This window comes from Gobio gobio (genome assembly GCF_949357685.1).
Source record: "Gobio gobio genome assembly, chromosome: 14".
Classification (NCBI taxonomy): Eukaryota; Metazoa; Chordata; class Actinopteri; order Cypriniformes; family Gobionidae; genus Gobio; species Gobio gobio.
The window spans coordinates 25,839,292-25,858,537 of NC_137107.1; the positions used below are offsets into that span (position 1 = coordinate 25,839,292).

Sequence of the window (19,246 nt, forward strand, 5' to 3'; positions counted from 1 at the left end):
TTTCAGTCTGTCTAACCGACAAACCGACAAACAAGTCATGTGGGCCACTTTTATGGTGCTTTTGTGCCCTCTTTGAAGATTAAATGCTTAGACTCCTTTCACAATAAATGCAAACTTTTTTGTGCTCTACAGTAGACATGAAGTCATACAGGTTTGGAATGACATGAAAGTGAGTAAATGATGACAGAATATTCATTTTTGGTTAAACCACTTTTTTGCAGTTCTTGACAAGAGACTAGCCCAACACAAACCAATAATAAACAAACTCACTTACCAAGGATCTGTACCTCAATGTGTCTGGGTTTCTCAAGGTACTTCTCCACAAACAGAGCTCCATTGCCGAAGGCTGTCAGGGCCTCAGAGTACGCTCGCTGATAGTTCTCCTCTAGTTCCTGATCACACACACAGCCACAGGGTCACCCAGTGCAAATGCCCAGCACACCAATTCATACAGCACCACTAACTGAACAGCACACAAATCTGAGTGCACACAAGGGCCTCGCTTTAGCGCTCATTTAAAAGCCCTCCAGTGTCAAAGCTTGCAACTGGAGCAAAGATTAAATGTGTACCAATCCCCAACAAAATTTACTTTCAGACACAATACCTCATACTCTCTGACCACCCGCATTCCACGGCCACCGCCCCCGTATGCAGCCTTGAAGATAATCGGGAAGCCGTAGCTGTTGGAGAACTCCTGAGCTTCCTGCAAAGATGAAATGGGACCGTCTGTTCCAGGTACCACCGGCACACCTGCAGGATGACCAGAAAAATCTTTTTTTGGACATGTACCATAGCAATGCCATGCCATTATTTTAAGTACCATGTAAATATTGTGATAAACTCGTTTAGTAGACCAATTTTAAGTTAAAGAGTCATTTAAGATTTTCATTTTAAAAAGCATTTAAACAATTTTTTTTTTTTTTTCATAAAATAACACCCCATTATTTTTCTCCATAGGGGAATGAATTTTGAGTGATAACTTATAAACCAGGGGTGCCCAATCCTGTTCCTGGAGATCTACATTCCTTCAAACTTCAGCTCCTGCCCTAAACAAACACAATTGGACCAGCTATTTAAGATCTTCAATTACAGACAGATGTGTTTAATCAGGGTTGGATCTAAAATCTGCAGGTAGGCAGATCTCCAGGAACAGGATTGGGCACCCCTATAAACCATTTAAGCTACTTGGTTGCATTTGTTGAAGCCATCAGCCAGCATAAAAAAATGACGGCAGGGAAGAACAAAAAAATTGAGTATATACAAGCAAGACTTTGTTGTGAGTCGGTGAATCACCTCGTAAGCTGGTTGGTTTGGTTCATGACTTAAAGCTCTTTGACAAAGATCTTTTTAAACATCCCTAGGGGGAAATACTTCAGGAACAAAAAAAAAAGTAACTGAAAAAGTGGACGGGCACTATTGCACTCTATTCAACATCACAACTGATGATAAATTGTGATGAGAGAGAGCAGGGTAGGTGATAACACTTTACCTGCATTGATGGCAATGGTACGAGCCTCAACTTTGTCCCCCATCTTGCGCACCACGTCTGGGGAGGGGCCGATAAAACGTACCCCAGCATCCATACATGCCTGGGCAAAATCTGCTCGTTCTGACAGGAAGCCATAGCCTGGGTGGATGGCATCAACGTCATTCTCCTGCCAGACACATATTGTGAAATATTAACATTTGGAGCACAAGTAGTCTGTCACAATGAATCCTCATAACCCATTATGAATGCGGTATGGTCACATTTATTATTCAGAATGACAAGTGAAAACGCAAAAAGAGGAGATTCATATAAACTACCATTCAACATTTTTTTTTTTTTTTTTTTTATAAATGGCTACTTTTAAGTGACAGATATTTATATTGTTACAAAAGATTTCTATTTTAAATAAATGTCCTTTTTAAATAAAGCCAGATTTTTTTTTTTATTCAAATAATTATGAAAAAAGTATTAGGGTTTCCACAAATATATTAACCAGCTCAACATTGATAAGAAATATTTCCGGAGCAGAAAATAATCATATTAGAATGATTTCTGAAGGATCATGTGACACTGAAGACTGGCTGCTGAAAATTCTGCTGTGCCATTAAAGGAATGAATTACATTTCAAAATATATTAAATAGAAAACTGTTGTTTAAAGAGAATTCTTTAAAAAAAAAATCTTAAAATATCCTAACGACCCCAATGCATTTACACATTTAGTGGAAGCTTTTATTCTACTGTAATTTAGCGTGCTCGCAGTTTAGATTTATCAGTATGCATACCTTGAGAACTCGAACCTATGACCTTAGTGTTGACAGTAATCCTGTACATCATTACTTTGAGCCACAAAGTTGTAGATATGGCTCTCATTTCATGATCAGCTAAATCTCAGTAGTGGCTTCCTTCCAAGAATACAGCCCAACTTCCCCAAATGACTGAATCCTTTTGTTTCTTGACCTGTATTTAAGGTTAACTGGTGAAGCTCTCTTAAACAAGTCATGACAAGGTGTTAGGAATGTTTCATGCACTTAACACAACATAGGACATTTTCTAAAACACATATTAGGTATAGTGTTGAATTGATAAGCAAAGGCAATTCATTTATTTGTTTATTTATTGATTAAGCCAATAACTGACTAACTTGTATATTTTTCGGAAAATGAAAAAAAAATAAAAAAAATAATAAATTCAGTATTTAATCAGAAAATGAGATGTGGAACAACACCTGCTTATTGAGGGTTTTTACAGCTTCTTGGCTGCAGACTTTGAACTCTTTTGTTAGAAGGCATAATTATGTGCAATTACTGCTCTTTGCAGGTCTGTTTGTGCTCAGTCCAATCTCTGCACACTGTACTTTACAGGTCACGCGATCGTAATCTAATGTTTCACCACACAAACACAACAAAAGTCGCAGGTGTTAAAAACATGTGAGTACATTGCTGCTTTTGAACCAAACACGGTCTGGTTTTTGACACACAAACAGCGATGGGACAGTTGATGGAACTGTCACTTACCATGTTGTGTCAGCGCTATGTCTTATATTTTTATGCTTTGCAAAATCAAACAATTCGTTTTTCTGTGACATTTGGTTGTTGATTCAGCCAGTTAAATTTACATTGCTGGCAGGAATAAATGAGGTTTAATCGAAACAATAAGAATGACAATAAGAATTGGAGAGTCTTGGCAGTTCAGTAATAATGGGTTGAAAATATAAAACCAATTAGTAACAATTTATAACAAAGTCTTGGAGTTTCCTGGATAATTATAGTATTTGTTTCATTTCTAGCTATTACTTCATCTTTTCTTTGTAACGAAACGTATTGGATGAAAAAAATAACTATTTGTGTGTGACAAATGCATAATATTGCAAAAATTTATTTAATTTTTAAAATTTAATTCACTACCATTCAAAAGTTTGGGCATAGTACTCTAAATTAATACTTTTATTCATTTAAATCATTACATTAAAAAAAAAAAAATCTAATGTTACAAAAATCAATTTAAAATAATTTGAGCTTTCTATTCATCAAAGAATCCTGAAAAAGGTATATTAAGCATTACAACTGTTGATTTTCAGTTGTAATAATAGATCCTGATTTTACTGTATTTTTGTTCAAATAAATGCACAAATTTTCACTGAACCCACTCGAGTGCGAGAAAAGTCTGACCTTGGCCACTTTGATGATGTCTGGTATATGCAGGTAGGCTGCTACAGGTAGCAGCCCTTTGCCGATGAGGTAAGCTTCATCTGCCTTTTGTCTGTGCATCTGTCCCGTGTCCTGCTCGGAGTAGACGGCCACTGTACGGATACCCAGCTCTGTGCATGCCCGAAACACCCGGATGGCAATCTCTCCTGCAAAGAGCATTTCATAAATTACAATTCATGTGTATACAATTCATTCATGTATTTTAATATCCTGAGGAACGACAGAACACAAAGAGACTGAGAATAGTTATGTTCAGAATAGGATACAACCTTTGTTATTTCTGCCGCAAACGGCATCTTAAACTATATTTTATTGATGCATTGGTTTTAAATTTCTGTCTGATTGCATTAATCAGATTTGGGGGTTTTTAATAGTTCACAAGTTTGGGGTATGTAAGATTTTTTCATGTTTTTGAAAGAAGTCCCTTAGATGATCACATTTTTTTATTTTAATATATTTTATGCATAACATATTTTATATTTTCTGTGATGGTAAAGCTGAATTTTCAGAATCAGTACTCCAGTCTTCAGTGTCACATGATCCTTCAGAAATCATTCTAATATGCTGATTTGGTGTTCAAGAAACATGTATTATTATTATTATCAATGTTGAAAACTTTTTTGTGGAAAAACATTTTTCAGATTTTTTTATATCATAAGAGCAGCATTACAAGGAACTAATTTCTAAGTTATATTTATTTAATTCGAAAAATATATACTACTACTACTACAACAAAAAAATTATCTAAACTAAAATCAGTTTTTTTAAATGTCAAATTAATGTTTTTATAACTGTATAATTTAATAGCAAGCAGCACACATCATTAATATGCAGTATGCTAGTACTCCATTCAAAACACAGCCGCTGACACACCTCTGTTGGCCACCATGACCTTTTTGATGGGTTTGTACTCCAGTGTCTGGGGTGTGGTATGGGCGGAGCGAGTCATAACCCACACCCTCCTGATGCCCAACAGCCCCAGGGCAGTGCGCTGTCCTCCCACCTGTAGCAGCATCTAGAGAGCGAAAGCCAAAAGATAGGCATTACAGAAAGCAGTTCCTTCAGGCTGCTGTAGTGCTATCTACAGAGTGTTATCTGCATCTGTAAAGAACCAAAGTGATTAGTAGCCTTGCAGTGTTTCACACAGGAGCTCAGGAGATAATAAGAGTCAACACTCGAACTAAAGGGAAAGTGAGGTCAGGGATAAGAATGCATATGTGAGCCTGATATAGTACAAATGAGTGCTGCAAAATATAATGACAAACAAATCCTAAAACAGAAGAAAGAAGACTGGCCTCTACTACGTGAGAATATACTCAAGGCTGTCTTTAAAAAAAATGCTGAATTTCAAGCGTATCCTCCCATACTGAAAAACATGAACAAGGTCAAGTACCCACAGGGCCATAAAGAACAAAACAATGTCATATTGTGATCCTATTGCCTGCGGAGAAAGCTTCAAAGGCTGAGACTGAACACCTGAAACAACAGAAGAACTGATTAAACTCAGTGGGAACCCGTTTATGAAGAGTCTACGAAGCCTCAGGAGGCAAAGGGCCAGATTTACTAAACAGGGCAAATTAGCATGAGAACACAATTCCATAAAATCCAATGGGAGTGGAAAGTTCTGCGCGTGATCTACTGACAACGCACAAATTAAAGAACGCAGACGCAGCCGGATCATTTCCATAATGACCAACGCAATCTAGCAGCACAAATTAGCATCTGATTTAACCCTCCATGGGACTAATTATGAAATCACACCTAGAAAAAATAAATGATATTATATATTTACATATATTTAAGACTAAAATCCTTTTCCAAAGCTAGTTTTCAAAATCGTACCTTTTTTTTAGGGTTTCTGACATTGTCCTATAGGGTAAACGATTTTTGGCAAATTGTCTGAAACTTCACGGACATTAAAATGCATTTTCACGATCTGAAAAGTAACAAAAAAGGTCTTAGTGTTTAAAAAAAAAAAACATTAAAAAGCATAACATTCCATTTCATCTTATGCTACTTTATTTAAACTTGCATGAGAAAATGTCAAAAACTTGACAAATCCAGATACAACTTTGTTGCCTGGAAAGTAGTGAAACCATGTCTTAGTGTTTCAAAAATAATTCTTGGAATTCCAAAGCAATGATAGTAGCATAAGACATGACATATATTCTTCCTCTCTGCCATCACTATCCCAGTGCAAAGTAGTGGAAGCTGAAAGTAGTTTTAAACACCAAAAGAGGGTTTGCGCTGGCGCAAGCTGTTAGTAAATCTGGCCCAAAGGCTATAAAGACTACAAAACAGACAGGTTGCTAGGTTTGTGTAACAAAACCCGCACAAACTAGCCCAATCGCATTCGGGGTGGGGAGTTCCCTCAGGAAAAATTGCGTTATGAGGTGGTAAAAATTCACGCAATACTTCAACCCACAGACTAAAAAAAACAACCCATGGCAACAGTGTAAAAGTATCCCAATTCCGTGTGAAAACCGCAGATTAGGCAACATTAAATAAAAGGAGATTAATTGATATAAAAGTTAAAATCTAATGAAAGAGCATGACTAATCAAAACATGAATCGTGTGGATCAATCCCAAAGTAAAATGGCTCACTTGGCTAAGTTGGACAACATCGGCAAGTGATTTTGCAGTCATACAGCCGGTCACAAACCATAAACCAGCCTCTCACTTATGTTTTTTTTTTTTTAACTACTAACTGTACACTGTGCACCTCCAAATCCGAGGCCATGGTCCTCAGTCGGAAAAGGGTGGCTTGCCCACTCCAGGTTGGTGGAGAGTTCCTGCCCCAAGTGGAGGAGTTTAAGTATCTAGGGGTCTTGTTCACGAGTGAGGGGAGGATGGAACGGGAGATTGACAGACGGATCGGTGCAGCTTCTGCAGTAATGCGGTCGATGTACCGGTCTGTCGTGGTGAAGAAAGAGCTAAGCCGTAAGGCGAAGCTCTCGATTTACCGGTCAATCTACGTTCCTACTCTCACCTATGGTCATGAGCTTTGGGTCATGACCGAAAGGACAAGATCCCGGATACAGGCGGCCGAAATGAGCTTTCTCCGCAGGGTGGCTGGGCGCTCCCTTAGAGATAGGGTGAGAAGCTCAGTCACTCGGGAGGAACTCGGAGTAGAGCCGCTGCTCCTCCACATCGAGAGGGGACAGCTGAGGTGGCTCGGGCATCTGTTCCGGATGCCTCCTGAACGCCTTCCCGGGAAGGTGTTTCGGGCATGTCCAACCGGGAGGAGGCCCCGGGGAAGACCAAGGACACGCTGGAGGGACTATGTCTCCCGGCTGGCCTTGGAACGCCTCGGTGTCCCCCCGGAAGAGCTAGAGGAAGTGTCTAGGGAGAGGGAAGTCTGGGCATCTCTGCTTAGACTGCTGCCCCCGCGACCCGGCCCCGGATAAGCGGAAGAAGATGGATGGATGGATAACTGTACAGTAACAAAAGACTTAATGGAATTTTAAAGTCATTCTGAAAAAAAGCTCTTTAAATTAGGGTTCAATTGGTGGACTATAGACAGCAAGGCAAAAATGCAAATAATAAAATGCAACTAAAAATGCAAAATGACATGATAATGTATTTATTATTTGTCTAAATTCAAAATTAAACACCAAAAATGTAAATGTGCATCCAAAAATGCATTTAAAGTCACGATGAAACATAGCGACAGATCTTTTCTTCCGCATTGTGATGTACATCCAAGTGAAACGGATTATCAAAAAAGTTTTTTTTTTTTTTAATGTAGGATGGTGACTTGGTTCCATCTATTAGTTGTTAATTGGATGGATTTCAAAATACTGCTTCATGAAACTTCGGAGCGTTATGAATCAGCGGTTCGGAGCGCCAAAGTCACGTGATTTCAGCAGTTTGGCGGTTTGACACGCAATCCTATTCATGATTCAATACGCTGATTCATAACGCTCAAAAGTAGGGTTGGGTATCGTTTGGGTTTTTTTCGATTCCGGTGCCAAACCGATACTTTTAAAACGGTTCCGGTGCCTAAACGGTGCCTGAACCGATACTTTTTTTTTTTTTTAAAGGCCACCAAACGAGGTGGATGACATTAAATGGCTTTTTATTTATTTATTTATTATTTAAATTGAACCATTTATTAAAAGTTTAATGTATACTTAAATGTATGAATATAAATAAATACAAAACACAATTTACTTATTTACAAATTATAATTGACATATTTACACATTCACAGTAAAACCTAAGCCACCCAACTACAACAAGCCTAATATAACTCTAAATAACAGTTACAGTAATAACAGCAGTTGTCTGTATTCTTGCTCTGCTACAAACCAGCTTCGAGCTTCAGCTTTATTTTGAAATATGATCATATTCTCTGGCTAAATATTTTAGAACACGTCGCCTTAATGTTTCCATGGTGACGCGTCATGTTTCTCACATGACACACAGCAGCCGCAATAGCGCTGACAGCTCAGCTGTATCGGGTTTATTTCGTTTTTTCTTTTTATTCAAAATATTCACAAACTTCTTAACTGTGTCACGAACTATCTGATGTTCAAATGTGTGAGTCAATGTGTGTTAGTTGATCTATAAAGCGCAATGGGCGGCGCCATGTTAGTTTGCGCCTCAGAATCGGATTTGTCGGATTTACAACACTTGAGTTCATTCTCGTCTCACGAAATACATGAAAGTAAGTGACCAGTGAACTGGAAGAAGAATAGAGTAAACTATATAGTTACTATATAATGTGCATGTATCTGATGTGAATAAAACACGTAACGTTAGTCAAATTATAAACGTCTGAAAGGATTGTCATTGCCGCTTTCATAGACATCAGTGTGTGTTTTTTGCTAGTACTTATGAACATTTAAATGTCTGAAACCTGAAATAAACATGATGTGGTTGAAAACACTGAATAGTTGTGATGTGACCAGCGCTGAGCGTCTGTCTCTGGCTCAGCCAAAGCGCGAAAGCACGTTTGAATTTTGGCACCGAAATGAGGAACCGAAATCTGCGTTCTGATTCGGTCTGGTACATACCGGTTATATAAGTACCGGTGCCATATTGGAACCGGATTTCGGTACCCAACCCTACTCAAAAGCTTCATTGAGCAGTGTTTTGAAATCGGCCATCACTATATAAGTCACTATTAAGTTTCGGCGCACCAAAAATATTCTCGTTGCTTTATAATATTAATATTGAACCACTGTACTCACATGAACTGATTTAAATATGTTTTTAGTATATTAATGGATCTTGAGAGAGGAAATGTCATTGCTGGCTATGCAGGCCTCACTGAGCCATTGGATTTCAACAAAAAATATCTTAATTTGTGTTCCAAAGATGAACGAAGGTCTTACGGGTGTGGAACGGCATGAGGGTGAGTAATAAATTAAAGTAATTAATTGTATATTAATTATTCAATATACAACATTTTTGGGAGAACTAACACTTTAATAATTTTGCAGATTTTTAAAACTGTAATATTTTATTGACTTTTTTTTTTTTACATCTTGTCATCTTGGTACTATGATGGGTCAAATGACATCCAATGTACTGAAGTAAAACCAGTTGAAAATTTCAGTTTTAAATCAATTCAGTTGGGGAAAAAAGAGAGAGAACAGATCTAGTTCATATTTGCCCATTTCCAAAGGAACACATGCTTTTGATAAGGAGTTACATAGGAAGATATTGCAAAAACATAAACAAAGTCTACCTACTGCAAAGGAAAGGTATTTGCACAGTATATGGCCCCTCAAATGAAAGGGCAGAGAAAAAAATATATATATATCTAAATCGGCAAAACTCAAATTTCCTCTACAAAAGCTAAGGCTGATTTCACATGGGAGCATATTTAAGGTGTCCCATTTCACTCCAACTCTTTTGTGGTCACGGAGTGGTTTGACTGTTCCTTATACTTGTCTTTTCCTGAATAAGGGACATACCTCTGCCAAAATCACAACAATACAGCAACTGTGTCCTGCCTGAAAGAGAGAACCTGACACTGATACATGAGCACTGCAGAAGAGACACAATATGAAGCTGCTGTAAACTACAGCAGGACATTTGTGTGAAGGTTTGTGGAGATGTATTGGATGGCATTCTGCATGTGTAATGGGCCATGTAAAACAGTGAGGGGTGAATTGGTGTGATTTGGTAGCAAAATGATTATCTTCATGAAAATGATTCCACTCTGACTGGGTGGAAGCAGCTGGCTTTTAGAGATTTAGTGAACCATTCACATAAAACCTTTTATCAAGAGTATGTTGGCACAACCTGTGGGCTTGGTCTATAAAAAAAAGAAGAAGAAAGAATTACTCTACTCAAAAGAAAACCTTAGTAATGCTCAGAGATCCACTTACAAACGCACTCACAGCCCAACTTATGAGAACACAGGGCCATTTATTTGCCTATACAATAGAGAAAAAAACAAGTCCAGAATGTTTTCTAGTCTTACTCATTCTGCCATACAAGACCAATCCAATATTTAAACATGCAATAAACCAACAACTTTCTTCTTGGATCATTCCAATCCCAAAATGCACCACAAACAATGCAGTCTTTGTGTCAATCACAATGTATGCATGATGTACATAATACAAATCATGTGATAAAGAAAGTAGGACACCCTTTTGAATTATATGGTTTTCAGGAAAAAAAGAAATCTAGTGCTTGGCATATCTTAAAATTATGTAAACACAACCTCAGATGAACAACATGTCATGGTTTATTTAACAAAAACTAGGCCAAAATGGGGCTTTTCCCTTTTGGCCTAGTTTTTGTTAAATAAACCATGACAAGTTGTTGTTGTGTGTGCCAAACTAAGGCCCCGTCCACACGAAGCCAGTGAGGTCAGGGTCCTATTCGATCTTTTTTTTCCCCCTCCTTTCAAGAAATATCTGCGTACACACGAGAGCACTGAAACCGACTCAAAACTATGCAGTATACATGCCAGACCAGTATGTGGCGCTGTAATTCTGCCACAGAGATATACTAAAAACGGAGAAGAGTTGTGGCAAGAAGGGGTACAGCAATGGTAGGAAGTGAGGCAAAATCTCACAATAAAATAACAATAAATACATTTGCTACTTACCAGATGTTTTATTAACGCCTACACCTACCCCAACCCTAAACCTACCCTTACAATAATCTCTGTATTATTTAATAATACAGTGATTAAATAATGCAATATTGATGTGCGCTTGCCCAGTGCCCGTAGCCATTTCCCTTCTAGTCTTTCCCGTGCGGGACGTGGTGTGATGACATCACGGTTTCACAAAATATACGGATTGGCTGTACACACGAAAATGCAAGGGTGTCATTTTCAGAATTATCCACTCTGGGACCCGGTTTCAAAAAATATTGGTTTCAGGCTCCCAAAACGCCATGGGATTTGGCATTTTGAGATGCGTTTAGCTGTTTACATAACAATTTTGTACCGTATCAGCGTTTTGTCCACACGGATCCGGCGTTTTGGGAGCCTGAAATCGATATTTTTTTGGAGTGGATAAATCTGAAAACGACAGCCATAAGGAAAGCTCTGGCTTTGTGTGGTTGGGGCCTTAAGTCTTACTGCTTTCATGGGAATTAAGAGGGTTAGTAGCAGTCAGGCGCTGCTAATCAGATGCCTTTGATTAACTGATCATCAGCAAGCGTGATCAGCTCTATAAAAGCAGAAGTTTTGGCTGTTTGCTGGTCTGGAGCATTCAGGTTTGTGTTAACACAATGCCAAGGAGGAAAGACATCAGCAATGATCCTAGAGAAACAATTGTTGCTGCCCATCAATATAGAAAGGGTTACAAGGCTAGTTCCAAACAATTTGAAGTCCATCATTTTACATTGAGGAAGATTTTTCATAAGTGGAAAAGCACAGATCCAGCACGGATTAGGTTTGCAAAATTGCATCTGAACCAAATCACAATATTTCTGGAACAATCTCCTTTGGACCCATGAGACCATAGTGGAGATGATGCACAGCATCACTAGCCTGACAAGCCAGACCCACATCAAGATGTTGGGTCTGGAAACTCACCATTAGCAGGGCTCAATCCCAGGGGCGGGATAAACGCTTGTCTTTCAAATTCCCTCTGCACGCAATTGGATAGCGCCATGAGAGCCACAACCAACCAGAGCAAAGAAGAAGGTGAAGCGGAGCTAACGTTAGTTGATAGATTAAATTTAGTATCCAGTCTGCAAAACTACGAACACTTCTTTTCTTAAGAATGACTTCAGTGCCGTTCTTTGTTCTTTTCTCAAAGAAAAGCTTAACTCAAAGTCTTCCAGAGTCGCAGCCAAAGCCGATTCGAAAGACCGCTCTTCGCCAGCTTCTTTGTTTACAAGTAGCACGTAGAACATCCGCAACTCCACAACGTGCCGTCATTATGTTAAGCCCGCCCACCGACTCTATACACTATACCAGAGTTTGGTTTTTCCAGCTCGCAGGTCAACCGAGAGTATATACTCGCGGCAGATTACATTTGCTGCCGCAAGGGTGGGTCTAGATTTCTAGGCTACAGCATCACGTGGCGAAAACCAAACACAGCATATTGGCACAAACATTTCATCCCAACATTCAGCACGGTGGTGGTGGAGGGGGTGATGATTTGGGCTTGTTTTGAAGCCACAGGACCTGGGCACTTCATTGAGTTGACCATGAACTCTTCTGTAAACCAAAGTATTCTAGAGTCAAATGTGAGGTCATCTGTCTGACAGTTAGACCTTGAACGAAATTGGGTCATGACTCCTGCAACAGGACAACGATCCCAAAAACTGGCTGAAAAAGAAAAGAATCAAGCTGTTGCAGTGGCCTAGTCAAAGTCCCAGACCTCAACACGACTGAAATGTTGCAGCAGGACCTTAAGAGAGCAGTGTATAAACAAATGCCCGCAAATCTCAATGAACTGAAGCAACATTGTAAAAAATAGTGGGCCAAAAATTCCTCCACAACAATGTGAGAGATAAAGTCATATAGAAAATGATTACTTCAAGTTATTGCTGCTAAAAAGGGCTCTGCAAGCAAGAATGTATTTAGTTTGTCACCCATGGCTTTTCCATTTTGGCCTAGTTTTGTTATATAAATAAATGGCACGGTGTAATATCTCATGTGTTGTTCATCTAATGTATTTATCTCATTTTAAAGGCCAGATCCATTTTATTATAACCTGATAAAAAAAAAGAAAAAACTTAAAATTGGGTGTACTTTTTTACATTACAGTATATCTCAAGCAATGGTAAGAGGTCTATGTGAATTGGGCTTAGAAGACAGTCAGCCTGCACAGTTCTGCTATTTTAGCACTTCATCGGTTGCCACCATGTGGCTGATGATGATGACTCCACTCCAATGTATCCCATAGTTCAAGAGTCATCAGGTTTCTGAAGATGTCCATAAGTGTCATATTATCAGACACCTGCCGCTTTTCATAAAACATGTTCAGTGTTGCGTTACTGTGTATAAAATATAAGGAAAGTCAGGGGTGACCAGTAAACAAAAATGAAAACCAGTAGATAAAGCCTAGAACATATCCATGAACTACATCCTTTTTCAAGATTTACATAAGAGAACTATTGTTTTGTAACTGCTCACCATATCTTCGATTTCTTTTTAAAATTACATTTTGACTTCACTAGTCCATTTTAAATGGACTATGGCATTTTTTTTAGTTCAAATATTTTATTTAAGCTCTAATTAATGTGAACTGCATGTAGTTTTAAAGGGGATTTTAAAAAGTCATGCTGAATCTCCTCAACCAACCAAATAAAACCTGGATCTTAAAGTACATGACAGATGTAGCTACAACGACCTACAAGTAAAAGTTTAATAAAAGATTTTAAAAGTTGTTTTTTTATTACAAAAAATCTAAAATCATGTTACTGATATGCAAATCACTGTTCATTTATTTATTTGTATTAAACTTTTCGGCATCATAAGGAACCTGGGTTGGGATTGGAATGGATAGATGGGCGTTAAAACTGTCATCGACAGTTGCCAGCTTAAATATGAACATGAATTTGCTGCGTAATGAATAACCACTGTCCCATTAGAAAGCTTCAACTTTCCTCTTTAAACGGACGTGCATCCATGAAGTGATTATGTTTGGTTATGTGGCAATGAATAGTTAATAGGTCAGTATTTTTTTCTTGAATCAATAAACCACCCATCTAAACTGGCAAACTATTGGTGTAACTTATGTTCTACATACATTTCTCCAGTTTGATTCATTCGATTGGCAGATGTATTAGCAAACAGAGGAAGCATGAGAGCACAATGCCCTTTGGTCGCATGCTGCACGAAACTCCATCTAACACGTTTCATAAATGTTTACTGCAGAAGCCACGACTGTGTTCATTTAAACAATTGCATTTATGACCAAGTTAACATATCAACCAGCTAGTGTTTATTAGGGCAGCAACTTTTGCTCGTCACACTTGCAAAATAACATATCTTATGACAGCAGTCTCCAAAAACCCGTGTCATCTAATTTAATCTGACAAAAATGCGAGAATGCAGTCTTACCTTCTTATTCTACTCTCACAGCAGTTGCGTTCTGGTATCCAATCCTGTTCCTTGAGGAAGGAACGTGAAGACGTAAATACCTCGGTGCGTAAGTTCAGTGAATATCACTTGTACGTCAATCGTGGATACGTGGTGAAGTAACTAAATGCGCCTGGCCTGAACTCGCGTATTTACATCTCCTGACAGGGCGTTAACTTATATCGCAGGCGATGTGTTTAGATTCCCGGCTGGACGTTCAACTCGTTCAAATTGTTTGAGTTGGCAAATCAATATAATACCCTTTAGTATTTGGCCCGTTGCAACATTTTTTTTCTTTCTTGAATCAATAAACCACCCATCTGTATACTGGCAAACTATTGGTGTATGTTCTGAGACTGGCGTCCCCGCCCACGTCTCACTTGTCATTGATGTGATTGGTTGGCTGAAATTGGCGGTACCCTATTCGTTCTGCGTCACGTCAATCATCATCAGCTCTGAACAGTACCGGTATTGGACGTTTGGGGGAACCTTGGGTGTTGTAGTTTCATGACGGGACAAAACTACAGACGGATTATAATAACTGCAGACTTTTGTCATGTGGACGTTTCTGTTACACTCACTCGTTTCTAATTTTACACATCCCAAAGTTAGAAAAAAAAGGTGTATGCATGTGTTTCTAAGTGATACGTATACTTGTTTATTACTTAAGTAATCATGTAATTCAAAATGATAAAATAAGGCCTAATATTGCCGTGTGCAAACAAATGACAATAAACACAATAGATATACATTAAATGCACTTTTCTGTCTCTCTTACACTATTTTTTAATAATAAGCCCATGCAGATTTACAGTTATATAGGCAACAGTGTTGTGAACAAAAAGAGGTAATTTAGAAACAGAGGTCCAAGATGTTTATTTAGCAAGAAAACCAGAGTTCTGCAATGGAATGCATAACCTTTCTCTTTTTACTATATTACCATATGGGCAGAGGAAGAGAGAAAAAAGAACCAGACCGTAAACTTAGATCTCAGAAGAAAAAAAACAACAACAACAACATATAAAGGTAATAAAAAACATAACAGTAGAATAAATTAAGAACTGGGGCAGAAGATGCAATACTACCACCATAATGTATGTGATTCTACCATTATACGCCATTTGTTTAACCTTAACCACTTGTTTGTTTAACGGTCTATACAGTTACAAAAAAAACAGATTTCATTCAAAGCTGCACTTCATGGCAGCAGTTGATGCACCAACACAGCAGACAAAAGTCTAACTGGATGACAAGCATCCCAATTGCCACTGTGCATGGACCACAACTACAGGACCATGGAAGAGGAGAGCATACCATTGTTTCTGAGAAATTATTCTTTTTAAAAAAAAAATCATAAAATGCAGGTGCTATGGATGTATCAAATATATCGAACAGCCTGCAGGAAGAATCAGCACACAGCTTAAATTTCATATTTTTCCCTAGACAGAAATTGTCCACTGACTAGGACACCAAGTGCAGCATCAAAATGTAAGACTGTATATTAAGGTGAAAACTATTCTACATCTTCAGCAAAACTCCACACTTATAGAGCTCAAACCAAACATTAAACCTCCCAACACCAGTCTAGAACAAATAGGTGGCAATTGCTTTGGGGTATTAAAATTAGTGAGGAAATTGAAGTTGGAAAGAAGGTTAAAGACTTTCCACCAGGTTTCTCTCAAATAATACAAAAAGGGGCAAAACCAGCAGACTAACTGAAATAATTGGTCCCCAATTAACCATCTCTGGATTATTCTACACATGTTCGTCTAAGTTTTTTTTAATATTTATCTTGCACATTAATTATGCAGTCCCTAAGAACAAGCCCTATACCAGAACGTAAACTTTACTGAGTGGCTCCGCTTTAAAATCCCACTACAAGCACTCGCTCAGACACACAGATCTACACTAAAAACAATCACACTATGACATGGAAGTTTGAGCCATTTTGTTATATAAAGCCCCTGATTATCCATGAATGGTTATTCACCATACAGTTCTAAGACCACTGAGCAGAGGTTGCATGAGAAACATGCAGTTAAAGGAGAACTAGCAAGTTAGAAAAAGAGGCAAGCTGGGAAGTAAAGAAAAAAAAAAAAAACACAGAAACATGCCAAACGTAAACAAAGCATGCATTGCTCTTGTCCATATAGTATGTCACAATCTTTAAAATATTGATACATGTGTTACACTGCTGTTATCACCATCATATATGCAAGATTTAAACTTTGTTGTGCATGTAAATATTTTCTTCCAAAGAAAACCAGATCATGTAGGAAAAAGATTACAGAAGATCATAAGTAAAAACAAGCAGAGCAGGGGACTGTTTCAACTAAGGGAAAGTAGAGGAGAGCAAAACTAAATGGAGAGGAGTGAAAGATTGGGTTGTGAATGCTTGTTGAAGGTTGACAGTGAGAGTGCTGCCCACTGTTTGGTCTGTTGTGCTCCTTTTGGTTTCCAGTTTTACTTCGCCGTCATCATCTGGACAAACTCTGAAAAATTGGGGAGGGAGAAAAATTAGCAAATCTTTACAGACAAATTCTGCAAATAAAAAAACAACAATCTACAACAAAATAAACCTCTCGTAATGGCTTTTTCTAAAAATGTCCATGTGACCCTTGTATTGTTCTAAATGCCTTAACCACAAGCTTGGCGTTAAAGCAGGACAATACACACTTGCATATGAAAAGATCACTATGCATGAATGACATTAACATGTGGAAATACCTTCATAGTTGACCTGGCCATCACCGTCAATATCTGCCTCCCGGATCATCTCATCCACTTCCTCGTCTGTAAGCTTCTCCCCCAGATTTGTCATGACATGACGCAACTCTGCTGCACTGATATAACCGTTCCCATCCTGTAAAGCATTAGTCACTGAGTGAGGAAAATATTCTTTCCCATTTGTTTTTTTTTTTTTTCTCAATAAGTGAGTACACGTTTCCAAGAAAACCTATTCTACCTTATCGAACACTCTGAATGCTTCTCTGATCTCCTCCTCGCTATCTGTGTCCTTCATCTTCCTGGCCATCATAGTCAGGAACTCTGGGAAATCAATTGTTCCATTGCCTGAGAGGGGTAAAAAAGATAACCGATTTAGAAAACAGCTACAGCAACATGGCATTACTCTTTGGAAGGGGTTCCTCACCATCAGCATCAACTTCATTGATCATATCCTGAAGCTCTGCCTCTGTAGGATTCTGGCCCAAAGAGCGCATGACAGTGCCTAACTCTTTAGTAGTGATGGTGCCATCGCCGTCTTTGTCAAATAAGGAGAAGGCCTCCTTGAATTCTGAAAAAGAAATGCAAAGCATAGATAATGGGTTAAATATTCTACAATTATTAGCACATTTTGCTGGTTTAATTTTAACCCAACAATTAAAATTTTAATTTACTCACCCTCAAGTTACTCCAAACCTGTATGAATTTCTGCTGAACACAAAATATGATATTCTGAAGAATATGGTTAACCAAACAGTCGATCCACTGACTTCCATACTATTGAAAAAAAAAAATCCTATGGAAGTCAATGGGATCCATCACCTGTTTGGTTTCCAGCAGTCTTTAAAATGTGGTATTTTGTGTTCAGCAGAATCAAGAAATTCATACAGGCCTGGAACAACTCGAGGGTGAAGTAAATGACAGAATTTCCATTTTTGGGTGAACTATCCCTTTAAGGTAAAGGTTCATCTTCCATACCAGCAATCTGCTCCTCTGTTAGCTGATCAGCCTATAGGAAGGACAAACACACATAATCAGTTATTATTATTATTAAAGCATAGCAAGATAGCACTGAGATTCAGTCTGAATCTCAACGTGTTAAACTGAACGCGTCTAACACGTGATAGCTTGTGTTTTACAAGTTTGATGATGTCATTCATAACTGCAGCGAATATAACAGGACTATATAACAGGACTATGTGAATGAGCAGACTACAAAACAGTCACAGCAGACTACATTGCTGTATTTTACGGCATTTGACGAACTTATGTGCATTATTTGTATTGTTCTATAATGTGGTTCACTGTTAGAGACGAGCTGAATGAATTAGTGAGCGTGCTGTGGGAAACTATTTTTTGCACAAGTGTCCTGTCTAATGTAAATAAGTGAGATGTGTGCATCTATTTTCAAGCCGCTGCCTGCTGACGCCGACATGAGGCGGGCTAGCAACAGGGAATCAGTCAAGGAGGATGTGCTAATATAGCACATTTTATGCTGTAAATGTCTCGCGCTTATTTGCAAATATAGGAAGTGCTGCCAAATGTCACACGGCATGCGACATCGCCGTTTACGCGACATTGAGAAATATGAAAACTGTGTGTAACCCGTTTAAATGACGTTAGCCCGGGAGCTGGCGCGCTCTTTCCATAGAATGACGGTTAGCTCGGAAGGAGCTAAGCTAACACTAGCCCATTCACACCTATCATTTCGCCGTGGACGCTCAGCCATTTTTGTAGCTACTTTGTACTTTAATTATTAGAATAAAGTGTTATAAAGGCTTACTTACCATTGTATTTTAGTGTGAACTACGTTGCTCTTTACGTAGAGAAAATTTGGAAATACAAGCGTTTTCTTTCCACCCGTGAGATTGTCAAGCACTATCTTCTGCTGCTGTGCGCCCAAATTTCAATATCACTACGCCTTAGTGTTTCGGTCCAAACTGGGACGTCGCACTCCTTGACAACAAAGCTGTTACTAAGGTATTCCTACGCCACGTAGTCAAAATGATTGAACTCCAAATAGCACAGTGAAACTTTCCCGTTTTCGTTTATTAAAACGATATATTGTGCGGCGTTGTTTATCGACTGTAACTTTCTGTTTTAGGATTATTCTTTTGAATAGCCATAGCATACATCGGTGGCTTTCAGGTTTGAATGGATGGTCCGGTGAGTTTATATATAGAAGTCTGATGGCACTCGTCAGCTGACCTAGGAAATATATTTTGATTGGTTTTCAGCCACCTGCAATGCGTCAGGGAGTCCTCGCAGAGAGCAGTTCTTAAAGAGACAGACGCAGCAAATCGAGTAGTGCAGT

At 38.5% G+C, this 19,246-nt stretch overlaps 2 protein-coding genes across 2 annotated transcripts in view; both read right to left on the reverse strand.

Moving 5' to 3' along the window:
- The window catches only part of pcxa (pyruvate carboxylase a), a 159,528-nt gene extending 144,947 nt beyond the window's left edge, over window positions 1-14,581 (reverse strand). Inside the window, exons 1-6 of the mRNA XM_079835538.1 lie at window positions 14,191-14,581; window positions 4,571-4,712; window positions 3,659-3,843; window positions 1,490-1,655; window positions 605-750; window positions 275-392 (exon numbers count right to left, since the gene is read on the reverse strand). Of these exons, the coding sequence (XP_079691664.1) occupies window positions 275-392; window positions 605-750; window positions 1,490-1,655; window positions 3,659-3,843; window positions 4,571-4,712 (757 nt within the window). The 5' untranslated portion in view covers window positions 14,191-14,581. The remainder of the gene's footprint in view (window positions 1-274; window positions 393-604; window positions 751-1,489; window positions 1,656-3,658; window positions 3,844-4,570; window positions 4,713-14,190) is intronic.
- calm3b (calmodulin 3b (phosphorylase kinase, delta)) lies at window positions 14,510-19,130 on the reverse strand. Its single transcript, XM_079835542.1, has 6 exons — window positions 18,720-19,130; window positions 17,911-17,941; window positions 17,360-17,503; window positions 17,174-17,280; window positions 16,936-17,071; window positions 14,510-16,700 (listed from the first exon to the last, which is right to left on the reverse strand). Exons 1-6 carry the CDS (start codon window positions 18,720-18,722, stop codon window positions 16,672-16,674), a joined length of 450 nt encoding a protein of 149 aa, XP_079691668.1. The 5' UTR covers window positions 18,723-19,130; the 3' UTR covers window positions 14,510-16,671.
- Between the last annotated feature and the right edge of the window lie 116 nt (window positions 19,131-19,246).

Coding starts and splice junctions, on each gene's coding strand:
- calm3b (XM_079835542.1), bottom strand. Junction 17,281..17,359: donor CAATGAAGTTGATGCTGATG/GTGAGGAACCCC, acceptor TACCCCTCTCAG/GCAATGGAACAATTGATTTC. Junction 17,072..17,173: donor CATTCAGAGTGTTCGATAAG/GTAGAATAGGTT, acceptor AATGCTTTACAG/GATGGGAACGGTTATATCAG.